General features: G+C 54.3%; 1 protein-coding gene across 2 annotated transcripts in view; it reads left to right on the top strand.

Moving 5' to 3' along the window:
• CERS2 (ceramide synthase 2) overlaps positions 1-18,974 on the top strand; it is a 50,054-nt gene extending 31,080 nt beyond the window's left edge. For both annotated transcript variants that reach the window (XM_073323349.1, XM_073323348.1), the window contains exons 2-11: positions 8,218-8,391; positions 10,997-11,114; positions 12,379-12,497; positions 13,259-13,316; positions 13,424-13,474; positions 13,933-14,025; positions 14,652-14,780; positions 15,448-15,554; positions 15,844-15,997; positions 17,055-18,974. In XM_073323349.1, coding sequence (XP_073179450.1) covers positions 8,219-8,391; positions 10,997-11,114; positions 12,379-12,497; positions 13,259-13,316; positions 13,424-13,474; positions 13,933-14,025; positions 14,652-14,780; positions 15,448-15,554; positions 15,844-15,997; positions 17,055-17,180 — 1,128 coding nt within the window. In that variant the 5' untranslated portion in view covers position 8,218 and the 3' untranslated portion in view covers positions 17,181-18,974. The remainder of the gene's footprint in view (positions 1-8,217; positions 8,392-10,996; positions 11,115-12,378; positions 12,498-13,258; positions 13,317-13,423; positions 13,475-13,932; positions 14,026-14,651; positions 14,781-15,447; positions 15,555-15,843; positions 15,998-17,054) is intronic.
• Positions 18,975-20,944: the final 1,970 nt, after the last annotated feature.

Genomic DNA, 20,944 nt, shown 5'->3' with positions numbered 1-20,944 from the left:
TGGGGATTTGCATTAGCCCCTGACTCAGCACACCCTGTCACACATCCCCTGTGACTGCCACCTCCCAGGTCTTGCACGTGGGGGGGTTGAGGTAATGAGGCTCCCGCAGGTGGGGGTGTGGGAGAACCTTGCTTTGTGTTACTGCTACTCTGGAGAGCTCATGCAGCAATGCTGCCGCCATCCCAACCCCACTGACAGATGGTGGCAGCAACAACCCAGCTTCCTGCCCCTGACGGCGCTGCACTCAGGAATCCTCCCCTTCGCCCTGCTTTGCAGCCCTATTGCTTGCCCTCTACGGCAGTTTTAAGGGGTCCCAATCCTCCTGGCTGCCACGCAGCCTTCGCTCCCACTGACTGGCAGGAGCAGAGAAGGCCCTGCGCCTGCCGGGGACATGCAGCCACTTGGGGGATTGGGCACCAAGGTGCCCAAATGCACCCTGGGTGGGTCTCTGTGCCCAACTCTCCCCCTGAACCTAATCCACGCAGTCCCTAGAATGGCAGGGTGAACACAGAGCTCATCAGCGGGAGAGGATCTCTGTGGCTTGTATGCCTGGCTAGATAGCCACTGCTGTAATCAAGGGGACCCTGCAAAGAAGGGAAAGTCAGGTTAAAATTAACCAAGAGGGAGTGGGGTCTAAGGGTTGGAGCAGGGGACTGGGCATCAGGACTCCTGGGTCCTAATCCCATTTGTGTCACTGGCTCACTCTGTGGCCTTGCACCAGACCACTTACCCTCCTTGTGCCAGGGCTTCCCTAGCTGAACCCTTCTCTGCCCTTTGGAAAATCCAGGGTCAGATGCTCAGCTACGGTAAATGGGTGTGTTCCCACCGACCTCAGTGCAGCTGGAATGTCATAGGACGTTATTAGGCCCCCGTCTCCTTAGTACCTGAGCACCTCATGCTCTATAGTGTATTTATCCTGTCATCCCCCTGTGGGCAGGGGAGTGCCGTTATCCTGTACACATGGGGAAACTGGGGCACAGAGCAGTTAAGTGACTGTCCCAAGCTCACATAGGCAGTGTGGAAGAGCAGGGAGTTGACTCTGACTCTCCCAAGTCCGAGACCAGCGCCCTTCCTCTCCATGCTGCACTGGCTTATCCCAGCTGTGACTCTTGCCCATAGATCCCTGGGGGGACTCTGAGTTCTGTGCCTGCAGGGATGTGGTGTGCGGGCATCCCAGCCCTCCGTAGAACCCGATGCTAGGGGCTGTGTCATTGGTTTCCGAGGGCTGGGAACTTGGTGTGGGGCCATGGCCGTGCCCGGAATGCTGTCTCCTTTGGGACGTTTGCATCAACAGATTGCAACGCTGCTGCTCCTGAGGCTATTCTAGTGCCCTGGGCTCGTCGCGTCCCACCGAGAGAGCTCACGGGCTGCCCCAGAGAGAGCCTGCGCTGAAGAACGTAGCTAGTGCTGTGGGGGGGGAGGGGGGAGAGGAGAGGCGGGGCAGGGTTTATGGGCACTTTCCAGACACCTGGCAGCTCCTGGCCCCCAGCAGTGAACTCTGTTGCACAGGATGGGGTAGAAGGGTCTGTGGGCGGGAATGGGAGCGGGATCTGACTCCTGTGAAAGATCATGCATCCCACACTGCTTCTCTGGGGTGGGACTCTGGATGCCTGGGTTCTATTCACAGCTCTGCCACTGACCTGTTGATGACTTTAGCAAGTGACAGCCCCTCTTCCGCCTCAGGTTCCCCTCCGTTTCCTAATTAGGTTCGACCTGCTCAGTCTCTTTAGACTGCAAGCTCCTTTGGGTGAAGGACCATCTCTCGCTCTGTCTCTGTGCCGTGCCCAGCACAACGGGGCCCTGATCTCAGTTTGCATCCCAAAGTGCTGCTATAATACACGTAATACCTGTCGCCACCTGCTCTGGGTTGGGCTATTGGCTGCCATTGCGTGTTGGGATGGTGTCACTAGGGTGGCGTGGTTGACGGTGTTTGGTGGTGGTTGTGCAGGGGGCTGTGTGTTGGATCTGCAGTTGTGCTATTGAGCAAGTTTTAATGTGGATCTGCACCCAGGTTTCCTTTAATGATGAGACACGCCACTTGATGGGGCAACAACTCTAACTAATCATCAGTGGGGTAGTGGAGGGGGACTGGTTACTCCGCACCTGGATCATCCGTTTGGTTGGGGTTTTCCCTTTTTTTTTTTTTTTTTTTTTTTTGGTGGTATTATTCAGATGGGTGGGTGCCAGTGGAGGGAGACAGGATTGAGGGTCTAATGGGAGAGGCCAGTGGCTGGGTGTCCAGGGAGTAGGGGGATGGTATGGGATAAGGAGGAAATGACAGGGCAGGGCAGAATAAAGGGGCTCAGGTCTGTGTTCGGGGTTAAAAGGGAATGGAGGGAGATGGGTGGATGAGGGGATGGAAAGAGAGCAGAGGGGGAGTGTGATGGGCAGGTTACGGGTAGGGCAGGGAGATGCAGACAGAGGAGGGGAAAGAACCAGGAAGTGAAACTGGCCAGCCCAGCTGTTGGTGTCTGGGCTGTCAGTGGTGCTGGGGGGGAGAAAGCTCTAGAGTTTCGATCTCGGTCACCTCCAGGGTTGATATTTTTCAACCAGCTTTGATTGAGGCACAGGGCCAGCCCCTGCTCTTGGCAGTGCGGGGAGCTGCCATGCTGAGGCTGGTGGCGTGATTCCAGATTTATCCTGGAGTTTAGTGCTGATAAAATCCACCCTCGTGTGCGTGAAGAGGCTGTTTGGTTCAGAACGAATCTGCCCACAATGGTAATGCTTAATACTCTGTGGACACTGCCCACGCTCACCATGGTTCACAGCAGTGCATTCGTGGCTGGATTCCTTCTCATGTGTGCTGCAGGGAAGGGTAAGTGCTCGGGAAATGGTTCACTAGTGCTTCAACGCCCCATGTGCTCTGCTCCCTCCCCCACTGAGCTAAGCTCCACACCAGGCTGCCGAGCGGTGACTGGTTCCTATTGAACAGGTGCACCCTGCAGCCGTGGCCCCATTGTGTCCTTTTGCCTCGGTTCTGTCTCACCCACACCTCAGTCAAGCCTTTTATGGGGGGGCATTCTGGTAGGTGAGGCAGCATGTTGCAGGGAGGGTCCACCTTGCTTGAGTCTGCCCCCAACAGGAGGGACTGCGTGTTGGTGGGGTGGCTGTGCCAGTCTGTCCAGCGGCCCGGGCAGGGTGCCACTTAGCAAAGTCAGTTTCTGGTGAGTTGGCTCCAGGCAAAGCCAGGTGAATATTGGCCTTTTTGGTTACCCACTTTCTGCGCTGGGCAGGTCCTTTGCTCCCCAGTGTCTGTCTGGACTAGAGAGCTGACCTGGGAGAAGGGCCTGGGCTGTCCAAGGCCAGGAGCAGGAGATGGGGTGGGAGATTTGCTTGTCCTTGCATGCTGCCATCCAGCACCAATATGCAGCCACCTCTGGACAGGGGAGGGGCAGCTGTTAAGCTACACCCTAGTGTCTTGTTCCTCTAAGGGGCTTAAAGGATTTTGAATATAGCCCCTTCTGTATTTCCCATGTGGCAAGTGTTAGTTCTTTTCCACAGGCTGGGAAACTGAGGCATAGAGGCAGAAATCAACCTATTACTACTTGTCCTATGCCCAGTGGGGGAGGGATAACTCAGTGGCTTGAGCATTGGCCTGCTAAACCCAGGGTTGTGAGTTCAATCCTTGAGGGGGCTATTTAGGGATCTGAGGCAAAAATTGGGGATAGCTCCTGCTTTGAGCAGGGGGTTGGACTAGAGGACCTCCTCAGGTCCCTTCCAACCTTGATATTCTATGAAAACATTTGATCACCTTCCTTTGTAACAGCCCTTAACATATTTGAAGACTGTTATCAGGTCCCCCGTCTCCTTTTCTCAAGACTAAACTTGCTCAGGTTTTTACCTTTCCTCTTAGGTCATGTTTTTTAAACCTTTTATCGTTTTTGTTGCTCTCTCTCTGGCTTCTCTCCAGTTTGTCCACATCTTTCCTAAAGTGTGGCACCCAGAACTGGATGCAGGCATTACCAGTGCTGAATGTAGCCGGACAATTACCTCGCTTGTCTTACAAACACCACTCCTGTTAACATGCCTCAGAATGATACTAGCCTTTTTCGCAACTGCATCACATTGTTGGCTCTTACTCAATTTGTGATCCACTATAACCCCCAGATCCTTGTCAGCAGTGCTACTACCCAGCCACTTAATCCCCTCTTCGTAGTTGTGCAATTGATTTCTCCCTCCACCCCTTCTTAAGTGAAGTACTTTGCACTTCTCTTTATTGAATTTCATCTTGTTGATTCAGGCCAATTTGTCAAGGTCATTTTGAATTCTAATCCTGTCCTCCAAAGGGTCAGCAACTCCTCCCAGCTTGGTGTCCTCTGGAGCTCCATTATCCTGGTCATTAATGAAAATATTGAATAGTACCAGCCCAGGACTGACCCCTGCATAACCTCACTAAATCTGTCTGTCGTGTGTGTCATGTCATGTGTCCCGCCCCCCCGGTTTGATCCCGAACCATTGATAACTATATTTGAGTATGGTCTTTCAACCAGCTGTGCACCCACCTTTCGCTAGACCACATTTCTGTAGTGTGCAATTGAGGATGCCATGTGGGAAGGTGTCAGAAGCTTTACTAAAATCAAGATATACCACATTTACTGCTTCACGCCATCCACTAGGCCAGTTATCCTGTCAAAGATGAAAATTAGGTTTGTTTGGCATGATTTGTTCTTGGCTATTGCTTATCACCCTGTTACCTTCCAGGTGCTTACAAATTGATTGTTCAATAATTTGTTCCAGTATCTTTCCAGGTATTGAAGTCAGGCTGACTCGTCTATATTTCCCTGGGTCCTCTTTGTTCCCCTTTTTCAAGACCGGTACTGTGTTTGCCCTTCTCCGGTCCTCTTGGACCTCACCTCTCCTCCATGAGTTTTGGAAGATAATTGCTAACAGTTCTGAGATTGCTTCAGCTAGCTTCTTAAGTACCTTAGGGTGAATTTCATCAGGCCCTGCTGACTTGAATACTTGACTAACTTAGCTAAATATTCTTTAACCTGTTCTGTCCCTGTTTTGGCTTGCGTTCCCTCCCCCTTGTTGTGAATATTGTGCTGAGTATCTGGTCACCATTAAGCTTTTTAGTGCTCCATGCTCCCTGTTAAGCTGTAGAGTATTACAACAGCCACAGAGATCACGACCCTGCATGGGCGCAGAGTGAGAGACGGTCCTTGCTCTGATGAGCTCACAGTCCGAATAGCCAAGGCAAAGGCTGGGAGGGAAAGCAGAGGCATACAGGGCAATGACTTGTCTGAGGGCAGTGGCGGAGCTGGCAATAGAACCCAGGTGCCCTGCCGATGCAAGAAGGGGGAAGGTGGATCTTGTGTTTCTCCAGCACTGATGGAGGGCAACAATCTCTGGGGTGAAGCACAGTCCCAGACTGAACTGCATATTATGCAGCCACATGGGGGAGGGGAGTTGTTTAGTGGGTTTCAGCCCTGTTTTGTACAAGCTGCTCACACTGAGATGGGCCTCGACCCAGACACTGGGCAGCCTCCTCTCTCTGGCTTCACTGCCTGGGAGTGGGCTGGACTGGAATCTGTGACATGGAGGCAAACGGTAATCAGGAGACATCCGCTCCGCTTGCACTGAGTTGCTGTCAGAGTGGCAGGGCAGTACCCCTGTATCTGGGAGCCAGCCCCATGGCTGATCTGGAGGGTGGTCTTCTGCACATGCTGGGGTGGGAGGGCGGCAGAGAGCCAGCCTGACAGTCAGCACTGAGAGCCATCTTACCACCCACTGCCTGCAGCTTGAGTCTTGGCCATGCCTGGCTGGTCATATGCCACCAGCCTCTCTGCCGCCCAGGCACTCTCTTCCAGGCTATGCCAGCCCTGTCTTTGCCTTGCTGGTTAGCAAGAGATGCGCCCCAGTCCAAGAGGCCCTTTTGAATTGTTCCCCTGGGCCCCTGATGCTCACAGAAATCCCAGCTCCTCTGTCCCCGCAGGAGCAGTGTGCCCTAGTTTACCGTAAACCACTCTGCACTTGTGAGCACTTTTAATAAAACCAAAGCGGTTTATTGGAGAGAGAATAGAGATTTAACTAGAAACAAGAGCAAGCAGTGGAGAGAAAAGGTTGCGATACAAAACAAAACGCAAAGCTGGATCAGCACTTATCAATAGTTCCCTTTCCTAGCTAATAAAGTCGGGTTCTCCCCAATGTTCAACCTGTTGCAGAAGAACCAGGATCCAAACGTTGGTGAAAACACCCCTGCTCCCAAAGGGGTTTCTTCCTTGACTGGATCCAAAGAGCCCTTCCGTCCTCTGTTAAGACTGAAACAGCGTTTTGTTCCTGTTCACAGCCAGGGCGAGCCCGGGGCTTGTTGCAATCCTCCTTTTTCACCTTTAAGAGGTTTTGATTGTTTGTATGGCGCAAGGCTAAACAAAGGAGCCTTGCATTGCATCACCCGCTAAATAGAGGAGGCATGACAACTCCCTCCTGCCTGCGTGGGCTGTCACCGAGACCTATATCCTGGTGACTATTTTTTTTTTTACTGCAAGTCCATAAAGCATACTGTCAGTAGAAATACATTAGTCCTTGCTAGTACCCGTACAGTTGTGAATCTTGACAAGTTATGAGCTTTCTTTAGACACCTTACAGCAAGGGTGGGCAAACTACGGCCCGCGGGCTGGATCTGGCCCACCAGCCATTTTAATCCGGCCCTCGAGTCCTTGCTGGGGAGCAGGGTCTGGTGCTTGCCGTGCTCCAGCTGGGGAGCAGGGTCGGGGGCTGTTCCACGCAGCTCCCGGAAGCAGCGGCATGGCCCCGCTCTGCCTCCTATGTGTAAGGGCAGCCAAGGGGTTCCACTCTGCATGCTGCCCCTGCCCCAAGCGCTGGCCCCTGCAGCTCCCATTGGCTGGGAACTGCAGCCAATGGGAACCGCAACCAATGGGAGCTGCAGGGGCAGTGCCTGCGGACGGGGGCAGCATGCAGAGCCACCTGGCCACACCTCTACATAGGAGCCAGAGAAGGGACTTGTTGCTGCTGCTTCTGGGAGCCGCTTGAGGTAAGCGCTGCCTCTAGCCTGTGTCCCTGAGCCTCTAAATCCCCTGATCCCCCTCCTGCTCTCCGAACCCCTCAATCCCAGCCTGGAGCCCCCTCCTGCACCCTGAACTCCTCATTTCTGGCCCCCACCAGAGACCTCCCCCCCCCACCGCACCCCAACCCCAATTGTGTGAGCATTCATGGCCCGCCATACAATTTCTATTCCCAGATGTGGCCCGCAGGCCAAAAAGTTTGCTCACCCCACCTTATAGCTTACTCTTGGTGGATAAACATCCTGTAAGACATGTTTGGTGTGGTGCGTTTGTCAGGTCTGAGGTGAGAGTTCGCAAAGAGCCAGGGACCCTTTGCCAAGGAGCCTGTGTGTCACAGCCAGGTGCTGCAGTCATCCTGGGGAAAGCCCCTGTCACCCGCTCAGCCTCCTCTATTCTGAGCCCCAGGCAGAATGTAACTGGGTCTCTCACGCGTGGCTGGGATGAGCTGGGCAGGGGGACTAGACGCTGGAACTTTGCATGGAGGTGAGCGAAGGCTAGATGCAGAGCTGGGTGCATTTGTGCTGCTGGCGCCTCCTACTGACGCTGTTTATTTTTACTGCAGTAGCACCTAGGGTCGCCATTCGGGACCCCCTGGCACTAGGTGCTGTACAGACAGAACCAAAAGCCAGTCCCAGCCCCAAAGGACGTACACATCTGTACTTAAGAGAGTGTCTGGACTTGAACGTGGCATGTGACCGGCTGTACATCTGTCCCAACCCTGACCCTTTGCAGCCACTGTAGACCCCATAGCACTTTTCAACCCTCCACACTTGGCATTCCTGGATTTCCCCTGTGATTTCAGTCACATCCAAGGTTCTCTCCTTGCTAAACTGCCGTGTGGTGTTCAAACAGCTGCAGCATTCTGCGCACACACCCATTCTCAGCCCCCCCGGGCCAGCTATGTTCTCACCACTTTCCTGTGTGTCCTTAGCACTGTAGGGCTTACGGTGATTCTCCTCCTGCTCTGGGACAGGCAGGGGCCTGTGCTTTGAGTGGTGGGATCCCAGGGCTGCGAGGGTTGGAGCAGCCGTGATAAGTCATGTGTGTCCATGCTGCTTATTGTAGCTTGGGAGGTGGGAATCCAAGGGTGGAGGCGGGGGCCTTGGTCTTTGTTGCCCAGGGGCATGAGTAGGAGACTCAGGGAACCCTGGGGCATGAATGAGCCACTCCATTTGTCTCTCTCCCCCTGCAGGATGTTCCAGACGTTATACAATTACTTTTGGTGGGACCGGCTCTGGTTGCCAGTGAACCTGACATGGTCAGACCTGGAAGACCAGGATGGGCGGGTCTATGCCAAGGCTTCGGACCTCTACATCACCATCCCCTTAGCCTTCCTTTTCCTCATCGTCAGGCACCTCTTCGAAATGTGAGTACCCTTTGGGGAGGCCAGGTCAGCCTCCGTTCCTGCAGCCTGGCTGGAGCCAGCTGCAAAGAGCTCCCCCTGGCGGACAGTGAGGGAATATCCAGTCCCTAGAGGAAGTTTTGTCTTTAATGCCAGGCAGTTGAGGGCAGATTTTCATAACACTGGGTGCACATTAGGTGCTTCTGCAAACCCAGACCTTGTTAAGGTGCCTGAGCGGTCTAGAAAATCTGGCCGGCCCCAGTTCAAATCCCCACATCCCACTGCCTTCCCAGAGCCAGGAATCCTGACCCCCCTGCTCTAACCACAGACCCCACTCCTTCCCAGAGCTGGGGATAGATCCCAGGGGTCTTGACTCTGCTCTGTCCACTAGACCCCACTCCTCTCTCAGAGCTGGCAGTAGAACCCAGGAGTCCTGACTTCCAGCCCTCTGCTCTAACCCACTAGACCCCACTCCCCATCCAGAGCTGTGAACAAAACCCAGGAGTCCTGAATCTCCCAGTCCAGTGTGTGGGCCATGGGCGCCTTCTGGGCGGTATGGACACTGGATCAGATCCTGATTGGGTGGGACGGGACAAATGAACGGGGGAGAATCTCCTGATTTTACTTGGGCTGTGTCTACACTACGCTTCCGTCAAAATTTTGTCAGTCAGGAGTGTGAAAAAAACTCCTTGACTGACAAAAGTTTTACCAATGGAAAGTGCTGGTGTGGGTAGCATTTTGTTGGTGGGAGATGCTCTCCCGCCAACAAAGCTACTGCCCCTCGTTGGGTGTGGTTTTATTTTGCACTGCGTACCTTACAACGGTACGGCTGTAGCGGCACAGCTAAGGTACACAGTGTAGACAGCATCGTACACACGCTGTCCCTCCCTCCAAAATAGTAAAAAGTCCTAAACCCAGACTGCATGAAGCAGCAGACAATGGACTGCAGGCTGCGACCTGCACTGACCTCTGTGGGAATGAGATAAAGCTTGGTAGATGGTCTCTAACCTCCTAGCTTCTAGGAATACGGAGCATGTGGAGTATATTTATATGCACCCATCCCAGGCCACACTGCACAAATGCTTGCATTGTGCAGTCCAGCCCCCGATCCCAACTGTCTCAGCAATGCTGGGGGCTGAGGCAGGAACAGCTGGGCCGAGGAATTAAAGAGCAATTTGTTGTATAAACCACTGTCATGGTGACAAACAGAGACCTGAGAACAGAGCTGGCTTTGTTGGGGGATCGGCACAGGCACGTGGGTGGGTGGAGCTCTATCGGGAGCTGCCCGCCTGTGTTGTGTGTGTGCGCCCTGGGTGCTCTATGCCTGTGAGCATCTTGCTGTGATCGCAGCTGGGTGGGAGGAGCAGTGTGAAGCTGGGGGAGGAGGGGGCTGGGTTTCTGTGGGGATGTCTCCCCACATGTTGTCAGTAAATACAAAACCTGTGTGGGATGAAAGCAGGGGCCTTGGACTGGGAAGAAGGGGGCTAGAGATGTTTCTTTTCTGTGTAGCAAAGGGAAGATTCACTTTCCCAGCCTTCGACTTTCTCTTTCTTTCTATCTTTCCTGTCGCCCGTTCTTTTTTTCCTCTCCCCTCAGTTAAAGACATGCTCAGTCTGTCTCTTTGCTTTCATATCATTCACTTCTCTCCCTCTGAGTGTTTCTTCTTCTCTTCCCTCAATTAATTTTTCTTTCACTCTGTCTCCCCAGCCATCAGTTCAGAGCCCCCACTCTGATTTTTAATCCTTTACTTCCCCTGCGCCTGTCAGTCACCTCCATTATGGCAGGTCTTCTGATCAAAACACACACATTGTTGACTTTAACTCTTTGCTCCAACTGCTAGGAGTCAGGACTCCTGGGTTCTGTCCCCAGCTCTGGGACAGGAGTGGGCTTAGAGATTGGGAGACAGGACTCCTGGATTTTGTTCTCACCAACTGTATGACAGGGGAGTGAGTCCAGTCCCTTCTCCGTCCCTCAGTTTCCCCATCTGTAAAATGGGAAGGATGTTAAAGATTCCTCCCGAGCCATCTGCATCCCTTTGGCTCAGGTAGGTTTGCTCTGTCATGTGGGTTTGACTGCCACCTAATGGCCACTGCCCAGCAGAATTCTTGTCAGTGACTTTACAGGCAGCTTTGGAGTTCTGATCTGAGGGCTGTCAGGTTGCAGGAGGGAATTGATTGTCCATATGGATCTGTGTTATGGTAGGGCCTACAGGGCAAGCAGTAATGGGTGTGTCTTTGCCAGAAGCTGCACAAATGTAGGGTGACACACGGTTCCTGCCCTGAAGAGTTATTACCTAATAATTAGGCGTATTATGGTAGCACCTAATAGCCGCATGGTGCCAGGTGCTGCACACACTAATAACTCCTCCTCCTAACTCTTCCGTGGCACTTCCCATCCATAGATTTCAAAGTGCTGTACTCTGGAGAGCCGTGTCCTCCTCTGCCTTGCACAGATGGTGAAAAGCTGTGTGAAAGCCGTGGTGCTCTCCCTTTTCTAGACTGTGGCCCCATCTTATAACAACGCCAGATGGCCACAAAGGGAAGGGCCTCCATGTTCTAAAGCATTATTCTAACCATGTGTTTTCTGCCTGTGTTCCCCATTCCTCTCCCCCGCTTCGCCCCACCCCCAGATATGTGGCTACCCCACTAGCCGGGCTTTTGAATGTCAAGGAGAAGATCCGATTAAAAGCCACCCCGAATCCCGTGCTAGAAAAGTTCTACGCTTCATCCACAAAACACCCCAAACAGGTACAGCGCGTGCCACCGGCAGGGGGGACGGGTCGACACGACGTGTGTTGCCTGTGACAGGCATGGTGCTGGTATTGCACCCGGGTGCTGTGGGTCAGGTGCCCGGGCTGCCCTCTCCCACCTGGGGTCTCTGGGAGCTGATCTGTACGGGGCTAGCCAGGCGGCTGGGGCATTAATGTGATGGTATTAAATGAATCTGGCTCTGTGTGTTGGAAGAAACCGGGAGGCAAGTTGAGGAGCGAAGTGGCTGCATTTAGCGCTCGGGGGCGCTTTTGCATGCGGCTTTAGCGATGCAGGGGCTAAAGCACTGGTCTTTCCCCCCGGTGGGGTGGGGGTCCATTCCTGATCATTACAGGCACTCTGCCTCATCCCCAGTAGGTAGCTGGCCAGAATGGCAGCCTGTGCCCTGGGGGGTTCCCAGAGCTGGCATAACAGGGAGGAGGTACAAGGCAGGATTGAGGGGCATTGGCACAGCTGCTGGGGCAGAGGGGGAGCCCCGGGCTGGATTAGCAGGGGGGGATGCAGGTTGGGATTGAGGAGCCTAAGGCTGGGATAGCAGGGGGCTGCCGGGTAGGAGTGAGGGGCACCGGCAGAGCTGGGGGTGTCAGGAGTTGGGATAGCATGGGGATGTGGGTCAGGAATGAGGGGCCTGGGCAGAGCTCTGTGTGGGGTAAACCCAGAGCTGGGCTAGCCAGGGTGGGTTGGGATTGAGGGGCCCCAGCAGAGCGGGGTATGCGAGGCTAACAGCCTGTGGGTCAGGATTGCAGAGGAGCTAGTACCCTGCACTTGTCGCTTTCAGCTTCTCACTCTCTCAGGCACCTGCGCCCCCCAGCCCTTGTGGCCACTGGCTCTGAAGGCTCAAAACAAACCCGTTTTCGGCTCCCTGGGCCTGGCTGCGCAGTAACAGCGGGCTGTGGCTGCAGTGGGTGTAGACGGACCCGCTTTAGCGAGCTCAGGAGCAGCGAAGCTGCAGCAGCACCAGCTCAGGGCCAGTCTGGGCCCCCAGAGTTGCTCATGGGCTAGATGCCCCCACCCGGCGTCTTCGCTATGGTCAGTACCTGAGCTCATGAGACCAAAGCAAGCCTGGGTAGCTCCACGCAAGCTGCCATTCCACAGCCCTGATTATCAGGCAGACGCCCTCTGCTTCCCCTGGCATGAGTGGCTCCTGTCTCCCACTGACCACCCTGTGGCCTGGTCTTGGGGCCCAGCCAGCCCCTGGGTCACCCTGGCATCCGGTCACTGCCCCGGGTCTCTCCCCTCCCAGGGCGACGTCGAGATGCTCTCCAAGAAGAGCGGCTGCATGGTCCGGCAGGTGGAGCGCTGGTTCCGACGCAGGCGCAACCAGGACAGGCCCAGCTTGCTCAAGAAGTTCCGGGAGGCCAGGTAAGAGCCTGGTGCCGCTCGCCCAGCTGTGCAACAGCGACCCTGTCGCACCCTGGTGTCTGCAGCACCCCCTGCAGCCCATCTCTCTGAACTCGGGACCCCCTTGTGCTCTCTGCTGAGCTGGGCACCGTGGGGCGGACCCGGGGCTCTCGCTGTAATGAGACCCGGCAGGGGTTGGCAGGTGGGTGGTTCTCCAGTGGTAGTGAAGGGAGCATCTGTGGGCTGTGAGTGCTGGAACGGCAGCGTGGGGGGCCCCGGGAGTCCATTTGGGGTGATCCCCTTAAGTCCATAGTGCCCTGTCACCCCCATGCGCTGCCATCAGAACTGAGCAGGCAGGTTGGGGGAGGGAGTGCGTGGGAGTGGAAGAGGCTGTTCCCTCCCCAGCCCAGGCTGGTGAGCGCTGCTTCTGAGCCCAGCTTGGCTCTGAGCACGGCTCCGGCTCCAGCTCCAGCTTCAAGGCAAGAGGGTGACAGGATTGAGGGGACTCTTAAAACCCAGCAGCTGCAAGGCTAGCTCCTTCCCCTCTCCAGTTTTCTCCCAGGGCATAGGACAAGGCTCCGTCCCTGCTAGATCGCGAGAGAGGCACAGAAAGGGTCCCCCGTGACCCAGACGGACGCTTCAACCCTGTGTCCCCTGGGCCGGCTCGCTCTGGAGCTCCCAGCGTCTGGGGCTCCCTACTGGCCCTGCCCATGATGTGTTCTCTCTCCCCTTCACCCTGCCCCGGGCTCCTCTGTTGAGAATCATCTGCTTCCTTTTTCCAGTTGGCGATTCACCTTTTACCTTATTGCTTTCATTGCTGGCATGGCCGTCATAGTGGACGTAAGTAAGATCTGCCGTTTTGACCCCTTCCCGGTCTCTCACCCCATCCTGGCCAAGCTGCCCTGCTAACCTCTACCGTGTCTCCCCCGTCCCGCTTTTCCTCACAGAAGCCCTGGTTCTACGACTTGAAGGAAGTGTGGAAAGGGTACCCGATCCAGGTGAGTCCAGCATGCACCTGCTGTTCGGGTTAGCGCCGCTGGACAGAGAGAGTCCTGGCTCAGTTCAGGCTCCAGCATAGCTGCCCACGCAGCACGGGCTCCCTGCTTCATTGGGACGCGCGTCCATTGGTGCATGGGCTCCGAAGTCAGGATGGTTACCTGGCAACTACTTGGTGGATAACATCTACTTGGAGGGAGTTCTAAGGAATTGCTGGGATAGTGCAATATGTGGCCTGTGGCCATCTAGAAATCCAGGGTGATGTCAAGGCTCAGATCCTCCTGCTTCCAAAGCTCAGGTCCCTGCTGCTTGAGCTACTAGAGAATCCTCATTAGTTCTGTGCAGAATTGGGCTTATGACACACAGTGGTGCCATTCTGATCCCATCCAGCAGAGGGCGCGCGCGCATGCTTCAGCAGAGCATTGTGACGATTCGCTCTCTGTCCCCCTTTGCCTTGCAGACCACGTTGCCGTCGCAGTACTGGTACTACATGATTGAGCTGTCGTTCTACTGGTCCCTGCTCTTCAGCATCGCCTCCGACGTGAAGCGCAAGGTAGGCTGTCTCTTGCGGGCCCGGCTGTGCAGGAGGCAGGGGTCTCTGGGAAGGCGGGGGGCTGGATGGAGATCCATGTGCATCCCCAGTCCCAGGCTGCTGCTGAATGGGGATGAGATCTGGTGGCTGTGGGCTGCTCCTACCGACCCTGTGGGGCTCTGGAGAGAATCCCCTCTGCCCTGATCAGTTCTAGGCCTCCAGGACATGGGAGGGAAGGGTCTGCTGGGGTCAGAGGGCTTCTACTTGGGGCTGCCTCCACTAGCTCCATAGGGCGAGCGATGGCCCCCAAACCAGCCCTGGTACTAGGAATGTGGCCCTTCCCCCACTACATGGGTGTAGTTGCTTGGTGATCCCCAGGTAGCCCCTCTCCACCTCCCGGATTGGGATATTGCATGGGATTCTGTGTCCAGGGCTGGGGGTGTCTGGGCAGGGCTGGGGGAGTGAACAGCTTGGCAGTGCTGGGCAGGGAGGGTCTGGTGTGTTTGGGGATGGGGCAGGGGTAGGAGGTTTGGCAGGGCAGGGCCTGGTGTATCTGGGGCAGGAGGGGCTGGGCTGGGGTCTGACCCCTCCTCTTGTGTGTTGCGGGGCTTAATCCCTTCCTTTCCCCTCCCCCCTCTTCCCGGCAGGACTTCAAAGAGCAGATCATCCATCACGTGGCCACCATCATCCTGATCAGCTTTTCCTGGTTCGCCAATTACATCCGGGCGGGGACGCTGATCATGGCCCTGCACGACTCTTCCGACTACCTGCTGGAGGTGAGCCGGGTGGGGGGAGCAGCGCGCAACCCCCCACCCAGTCCCTGCGGCTCTTCCCCATGGCTGATGCACCATACAACCACCATGCCAGTGAGAGCAGACCCCCTGGCGCCCCCGTGGAGCCAGTGGGACTCACTCCCATGGGGTGTGGGGGCTGCCCCACTGAGCCCAGCACAGAACCCAGGAGTCCAGAGACTCATCCCTGGTCTATTTGGACTCTGAGTGCCTTGGGGCAGGGGACAGTGTCTCACTCTGTATCTGGGCAGCACCTGGCACATGGGGACCTCTGGGTGCTTCAGCACTACACCTGATGCGAAATGGATGACTCTGCGTTTCATTAAGAGACGTCCATCGTCGGGAGCTGGGGGCTACTCTCCAGACGCAAGCCCTGCCTGAAAACCAAACCATGCAGCTGCTGTTAGCAGTGCCGCTCTACCTTAGAGCGTAGAGGTTCCAGCTAAGAGCAGGACCCTGTTGTGCGAGGTGCTGTATGTACAGAACGAGACCTGGCCCCTGCCCCAAGGAGCTCCCAGTCGAGACTGACGAGGGGTGGGAGAGCCCCCGAGAGACGCAGTGACTCATCTGAGTCTCCCAAGGCCCACGCTCTGCCCCCTCCCACCCCTCAAAGGCACTGCAGCTTACTGTGGCTTTGGCCTCTCGCCCCCAGTCTGCCAAGATGTTTAACTACGCCGGCTGGAAGAACACCTGCAACAACATCTTCATCGTGTTCGCCGCCGTCTTCATCGTCACGCGCCTCGTCATCCTGCCCTTCTGGTGAGCGAGCCTCTGACCGTGGCCACCGGGCGGCTGCTGCTGCCAGGCCTGGGACAGCATTGCAGGCAGTGGGGCGGAAAAGCTGGCCGTCGGATGATGTTCCACGAGGCCAAGCTGTTGCATTTCGTGTACCTGGCAGAGCCAGGAATAGAACCCAGGGCTCCTGAGAGCCAGGGTGGCCCTCTAGCCACTAGGCCATGCTGCCAATTTTGCTTCTGAGCAGGGTGAACCAGGAGGGTTGCGTAGCCGCCTCACTTTCAGTACAGTGGTCTCCTGTGCTCTCCTGTAGGATCATGCACTGCACGGTGGTCTATCCTCTGGACCTGTACCCGCCCTTCTTCGGCTATTACTTCTTCAACTTCATGATGGTGGTACTCCAATCGCTGCATGTCTTCTGGGCGTATCTCATCATCCGCATGGCCCACAAGTTCATAACTGGAAAGGCAGGTTCACTCTCTCTGGTGGGGAGGGAGGGTGTTTTTGTTTGTTTCCAGGTCACCCTTCGCTTACATTGGAACCCAGGGGCCAGGAGGGAAGCAAAGTGAAGCCACCTCTCTGGGGAGGATGGGGAAGTGGAAGAGATCAGCAATTTTTAAGACCGGCTGGGGGGCCTTTTCTTGTCTTGGTTAATGGGGACAAATAACACGATAAACACCCTAGTCCACATTGTAGGGTTGTTGGTTTGTTTGTGGTGCAACAGTGCAGAGATTCCTGTCAGAGGAGCAGAGGGGTGGGGGTGTGTGAGTGAGGGCGGCGGTGTTGGTGAGCACTGGGGCCTCTATTGCCTTTTTGAGGATAGAGAAAAACCTTTGGTCCAGATCTTCAGTAATGCAGGTGCCTATCTCCCACTGATTCCTATGGGAATTAGGCACTTCAGTACCTATGAGGATCTGGGCCTTGGGGATTTAAGCAGCAGCGTGATTTGAGGTGCCTGTGTCACATCCCAGGGCATCCAGACCGGGTAGGGCCACATGCTGGGTGGTGGCTCTAGGGGAGGTCAGCTCTAGTAACGGGAGAAGTTCACTAGGGCAACAGCATGGAGCGGGTAGAGGCAGGAAGAAGCCAGAGCTCAGCAGCGAAGTCCTGGAGCGAATCTAGGGAAGGCAAGGCAGTAGGGGGTCAGTGAGCCCTGGGGTAAACGGAGAGGGGGCCTTTCACATCGCGGTTGCGAGTGCAAACTCGGTCCCAGGCAGTGGCTGTTACCATCTAAAGCGTGTGCGGTGGCCCTTGTGTGGGAGGATTTCGCCCAGTTCCCAGTCAAGTGCCTGGCTCACAAAGCTACCTCTGCAGATGGCACTAATGGAGGAAGGGCAGGGCTGTGGATGGAGTGGGCCTCAGACAGGGAAACTAAGGCACAGAAGCAAAACTGATCCCGCAGATAGTCAATGGCAGCGCTAGGAACAGACCCCAGGAGTCCTGACACCCAGTCCCACTCCGCTCTAGCCTGCTCGCCCCGTTTCACTTTGATTCATGAAGCCCCTTTCTTTTCGATCCCCCCAGGTGGTGGAAGACGAGAGGAGTGATCGCGAAGAGACCGACAACACGGAAGAGGAGGAAGTGACGAAGAACGGGCCCCTTTCCAACGGGCACCCCGTCCTGAACAACAACCACCGGAAAACTGATTGATTTTAGGCACACGTGGAGGTGTTGCCAGCTTGCCGCCCGGCCCCACCACCACGGGCGTGAGCTGAGAAGGCCAAAACTTTAAGAGAACTTCAGCTTCCACCCTGCCACCAAGAGTAGTGCCAGGGTCTCCCTCCTGTCCCCTATAAATAGTTACTCCCCCTCTTCTCCCAAAACTGATCTAGTGGAAGGAAATAGCTGACCCATCTAGGGGGGAGGCTAAAGGCATGGATCCTGGAGTGGCAGCACCAACCTACATGTGTGCTTAGAATACATCATTTGAGGTCAATTTTCTTTCCTATCGCTGCAGATGGAAATGTGCCAACTTTGTGGGGGGGGAGGGGTGGTAGCACTTTGTGCCACCGCCATACAGTAGCGTCCTTTCTCTCTGTATCCTCACCCAGCTGCCTTAAAACCAAACTGGGATGCAAGGATTCCCTTCTGCAAGACTATCTGGCCCCATCCCCAACTCTAGGGGCATAGTGGAAGGCACAGCCAGATTGCTATGTGAGGGAGAGATGGCAAATTGCTCTCACTTTTTTTGTGTTTTTACACACACACACACAGAGAAAGCTGGCGCCAGTTCCTTCCCAGTCTGTTTTATTGGTGAGGTATGGTTTCATTGCCTCTCTAGTCGCTTTTTTCTCACCTCTCAAGTTTCTGGAAGGGAATTCCCTAGCTGTGTTGCTGGTGGAAATAACGCACAAAAAGCGGAAGTCTGTTGTCTCTTTAATGTCCTCTGAGGGTTTGGATTCAATTGCAAAGACTCGCTCATTCCCCTTTGTTGGGTTTTTTTTAAATGACTGCAAGCCCTCTCCCCAAACTCCTTTCCAGCTGCAGAGGAAATTGTAGTGTTTCCCATGCAGAAGGGGCATAGAATTTTGCTTTCTTGGGTAATAGCAAAACCATGAAATCAAAGCCTAGGCAGGCCAGAGACTGTCCTGTCAGTTTCAGCTCTGCCTCTTAGCTAAGTGGATTCCTGCAGTTCAGGCCCTTCTGGGAGCCTTTTGCTCAGCTGTAGAGTGAAGGAGTTCAGGGACTAAGATGAAGGGGTCTAGTTTTGAAAGAAGACCCTGGTCCCCATTTTGACTTTGCTACTTGCCACAGTTAGTGAATGGAGGTCAAAGCTTTGGCGGCTGGCTCCCCAGCGTGACCGAAATGTGCCCATTGCGCCCAGAAAAGCAAAGGAATTGGGGGAGCAGGCAGGAAGAGCAGCCAGAATGAATTTGTGCTCTGTTTACAGCTCACCACCACAGTAACAGACTTGTGGGATCAGGTGACATTTGTTCTACCAGGGGGGAGGCTAGATTAAGTAGATGAAGGTCTGGGTATTAATGGCTGATTTAATAGACACTATGGAATACCTGCTGGAAGGAAGCTGTGTGGTTTAGACATGCTCCCTCATACCTATTTCGGTGGGATTTAATACGTCCCGTTGTGTTGCTGTATGAGAATTGGTCCTGATCCCCCTTAAGAACAATCTATTCCACTTCCCTTCTAATGTGCTGCTCCCCCCTCTGCCCAGGCTGTAAATCAACACATGAATTTACAACTGAATTTTTTTCCTATTTATTTGTTTTAAAGCGAGGACTAAGTACAAAGAGGAACTGGAGCGCAGAGAGCCTTCCCTGTAAACCCAGATTTGGTGGGGGCTGAAATGCTGAAGGCATTAAAACTTTCCAGGCTAGACAGAGGGGTTGGAGAAAAGGACCATTAACCTAACTTCAGACCAAAATGTTGTTTTTTTAAAAGTTAAAATTTATTAAAAGTTAAATAAAACTAAAACTTCTGTAAAAACAGGCGTGGTGTTTTCTGTGGGGAGTGTCACCCTTTTCCCACCCCGCCCATCTGAGGGGTTTGGATCAGTATGAAATGCACAGCTTTTCTATCAGCTGTGCTAGGCTTGCAAGACTTGAGCTGGTGTGGTTTTCACAGGTGGTTTTCCTTGTGGTGGTAACATGGTCACTACAATAGCAGGGATCAGCTCCCATTTTTAAGGCATCAAAATAAGCAGCCAGATTTTCAAAAGCACTCAGCATGCTGGGTTTTGAGGTGTCCTGGAAACCTGGATGAGGCCACTGGGAGGTGTGGGGAATTTTTGAAAGTCTGGCCTTTAGTTAAGAGCTTGAACACTTGGGGGAACCAAGCCCAGAATGTGGGTTCAGAACTTCATATGCTTTCTACTGCCCTACTTTTAAACACAACTGGCCTCCCACTTCCTAGAAAAGCCACCTGCTACAGCCCTCTGAGGTTACACGGTTGAAATACTAGTGTGGCTACTGGCAGCTGTTCCTACAGGCAGCTTGGGAGGAACCAGCTGCTGATTTAACCCTGCTATTAATAGCACTTATCTATTAGCATTGCAAGATTCCCATGCAGCCCCTCAAACGGACAGACGGGATGAGCTTTCAGATATCCGAGGAAAGGTAATTACTTTAAAATCCAATGTCAGACTCTCTCCCCCCATTAGCAAGGGTGGAGTCCCTTTTCTCCACATGTGTGTAGTACCTCTGCTCAGGAGTGACCCCCTTTGCTGCTCCAGGGAACCTCCGTTCCCATGACCCATTCGTTTCATTGACTAGCTCAGTAGAGGGGGCCTGCACTGATGCTCTTTGTAGCTCTGTGCCTTGTGGGGTGGTGATGGTCTGACCCTGAGCTGGCTTGTACGTGCCCCTGCAGGCTGGAAAGGGGGGAGCAACCGGAACAGTGTACTTCCCCTAGCTTGGTTCGCTCATGATCACTGTGAACTCAGACTTGCCCGTGGCCTTTGCGGTTTGACAGCTGGTGCCTAGGGAATCTCCTCTAGATGCTGTGGCAGGTGCCATGTGCTGATTGGGTGGTTCTGGCAGATTCGTGAGGTGATAGTGCCCAAGGTCCAATGTGTGTTAAGCTAAACCTGCTGCTCTAGGCGGAGTTGAGTAGAACCTGCTATGGGTTTAGGACACAAGTGCATCCCTTTGTAAGTGCAGTTTAGTTTGAGACCCTGACAAGGAAATCACTCAACCCCTTTGGATGTGCAGGGACTTGGACAGGCTACACCGCCTACACCTGTAAAAAGAGGCCTGAAATTACACATCTGCTTTAAGGAAAGGAGCCACTTCTAGCTTCACCTGCAGCCATAACCCTTTGGTCTTGGAAGGCTGAGACTGGCCCCTGAGAAACCCCATGAGCAGGTCAAAATAGACACCACAGCGGCTCAAGCTTACTCCCGCCAGTGTCAGCTGGAGCCTAGCGGTAGATATTTGTCCCTGCTAGCAGCCCATGCCACCCTAGATTAAGCTCTTCATGCAAACCTGCAGCTGCCACTAGATGCACCCACATCTTTACAAATGTTCTCTGAGCAGATATTTTTAGATTTGTTTCCAATGTGAGCAACGTGCCCTGGCATCTCTAGCCACAGGGAAAGCTGGGTGAAGGAATTTGACAATGAGCCCTGAGGGGGCTAGTTGTCATGCAAAGCTCTCAAAGACAGTGTGCCTTCACCTGGCCCAGGGCAGGCAGCATAGTGTGTTAGAGTCCTGGCCCTGTAGAAGACTTAGTTTGCTATTTGATGTAGCTATAACTTAACCCTAGAACAATCCTCAGCTGTATAACTGAGCACCAGCCTCCTAAAACTGTGGTTTTGTGCCCTTATTGCTTCCTCTACTGAGACAGGGTGAGAGAAGTTGGTCCCATAAACTATTACTCACCTGCCTTGACACACACATACCCTGGAACCAACATGGCTACTCCAGTTACAGCAAGTAAGGGCCTTGTACCAGTTTTGG

The sequence above is a fragment of the Lepidochelys kempii genome, chromosome 24 (assembly GCF_965140265.1).
Source record: "Lepidochelys kempii isolate rLepKem1 chromosome 24, rLepKem1.hap2, whole genome shotgun sequence".
Classification (NCBI taxonomy): Eukaryota; Metazoa; Chordata; order Testudines; family Cheloniidae; genus Lepidochelys; species Lepidochelys kempii.
This window is presented reverse-complemented; position numbering and strand designations above follow the sequence as displayed.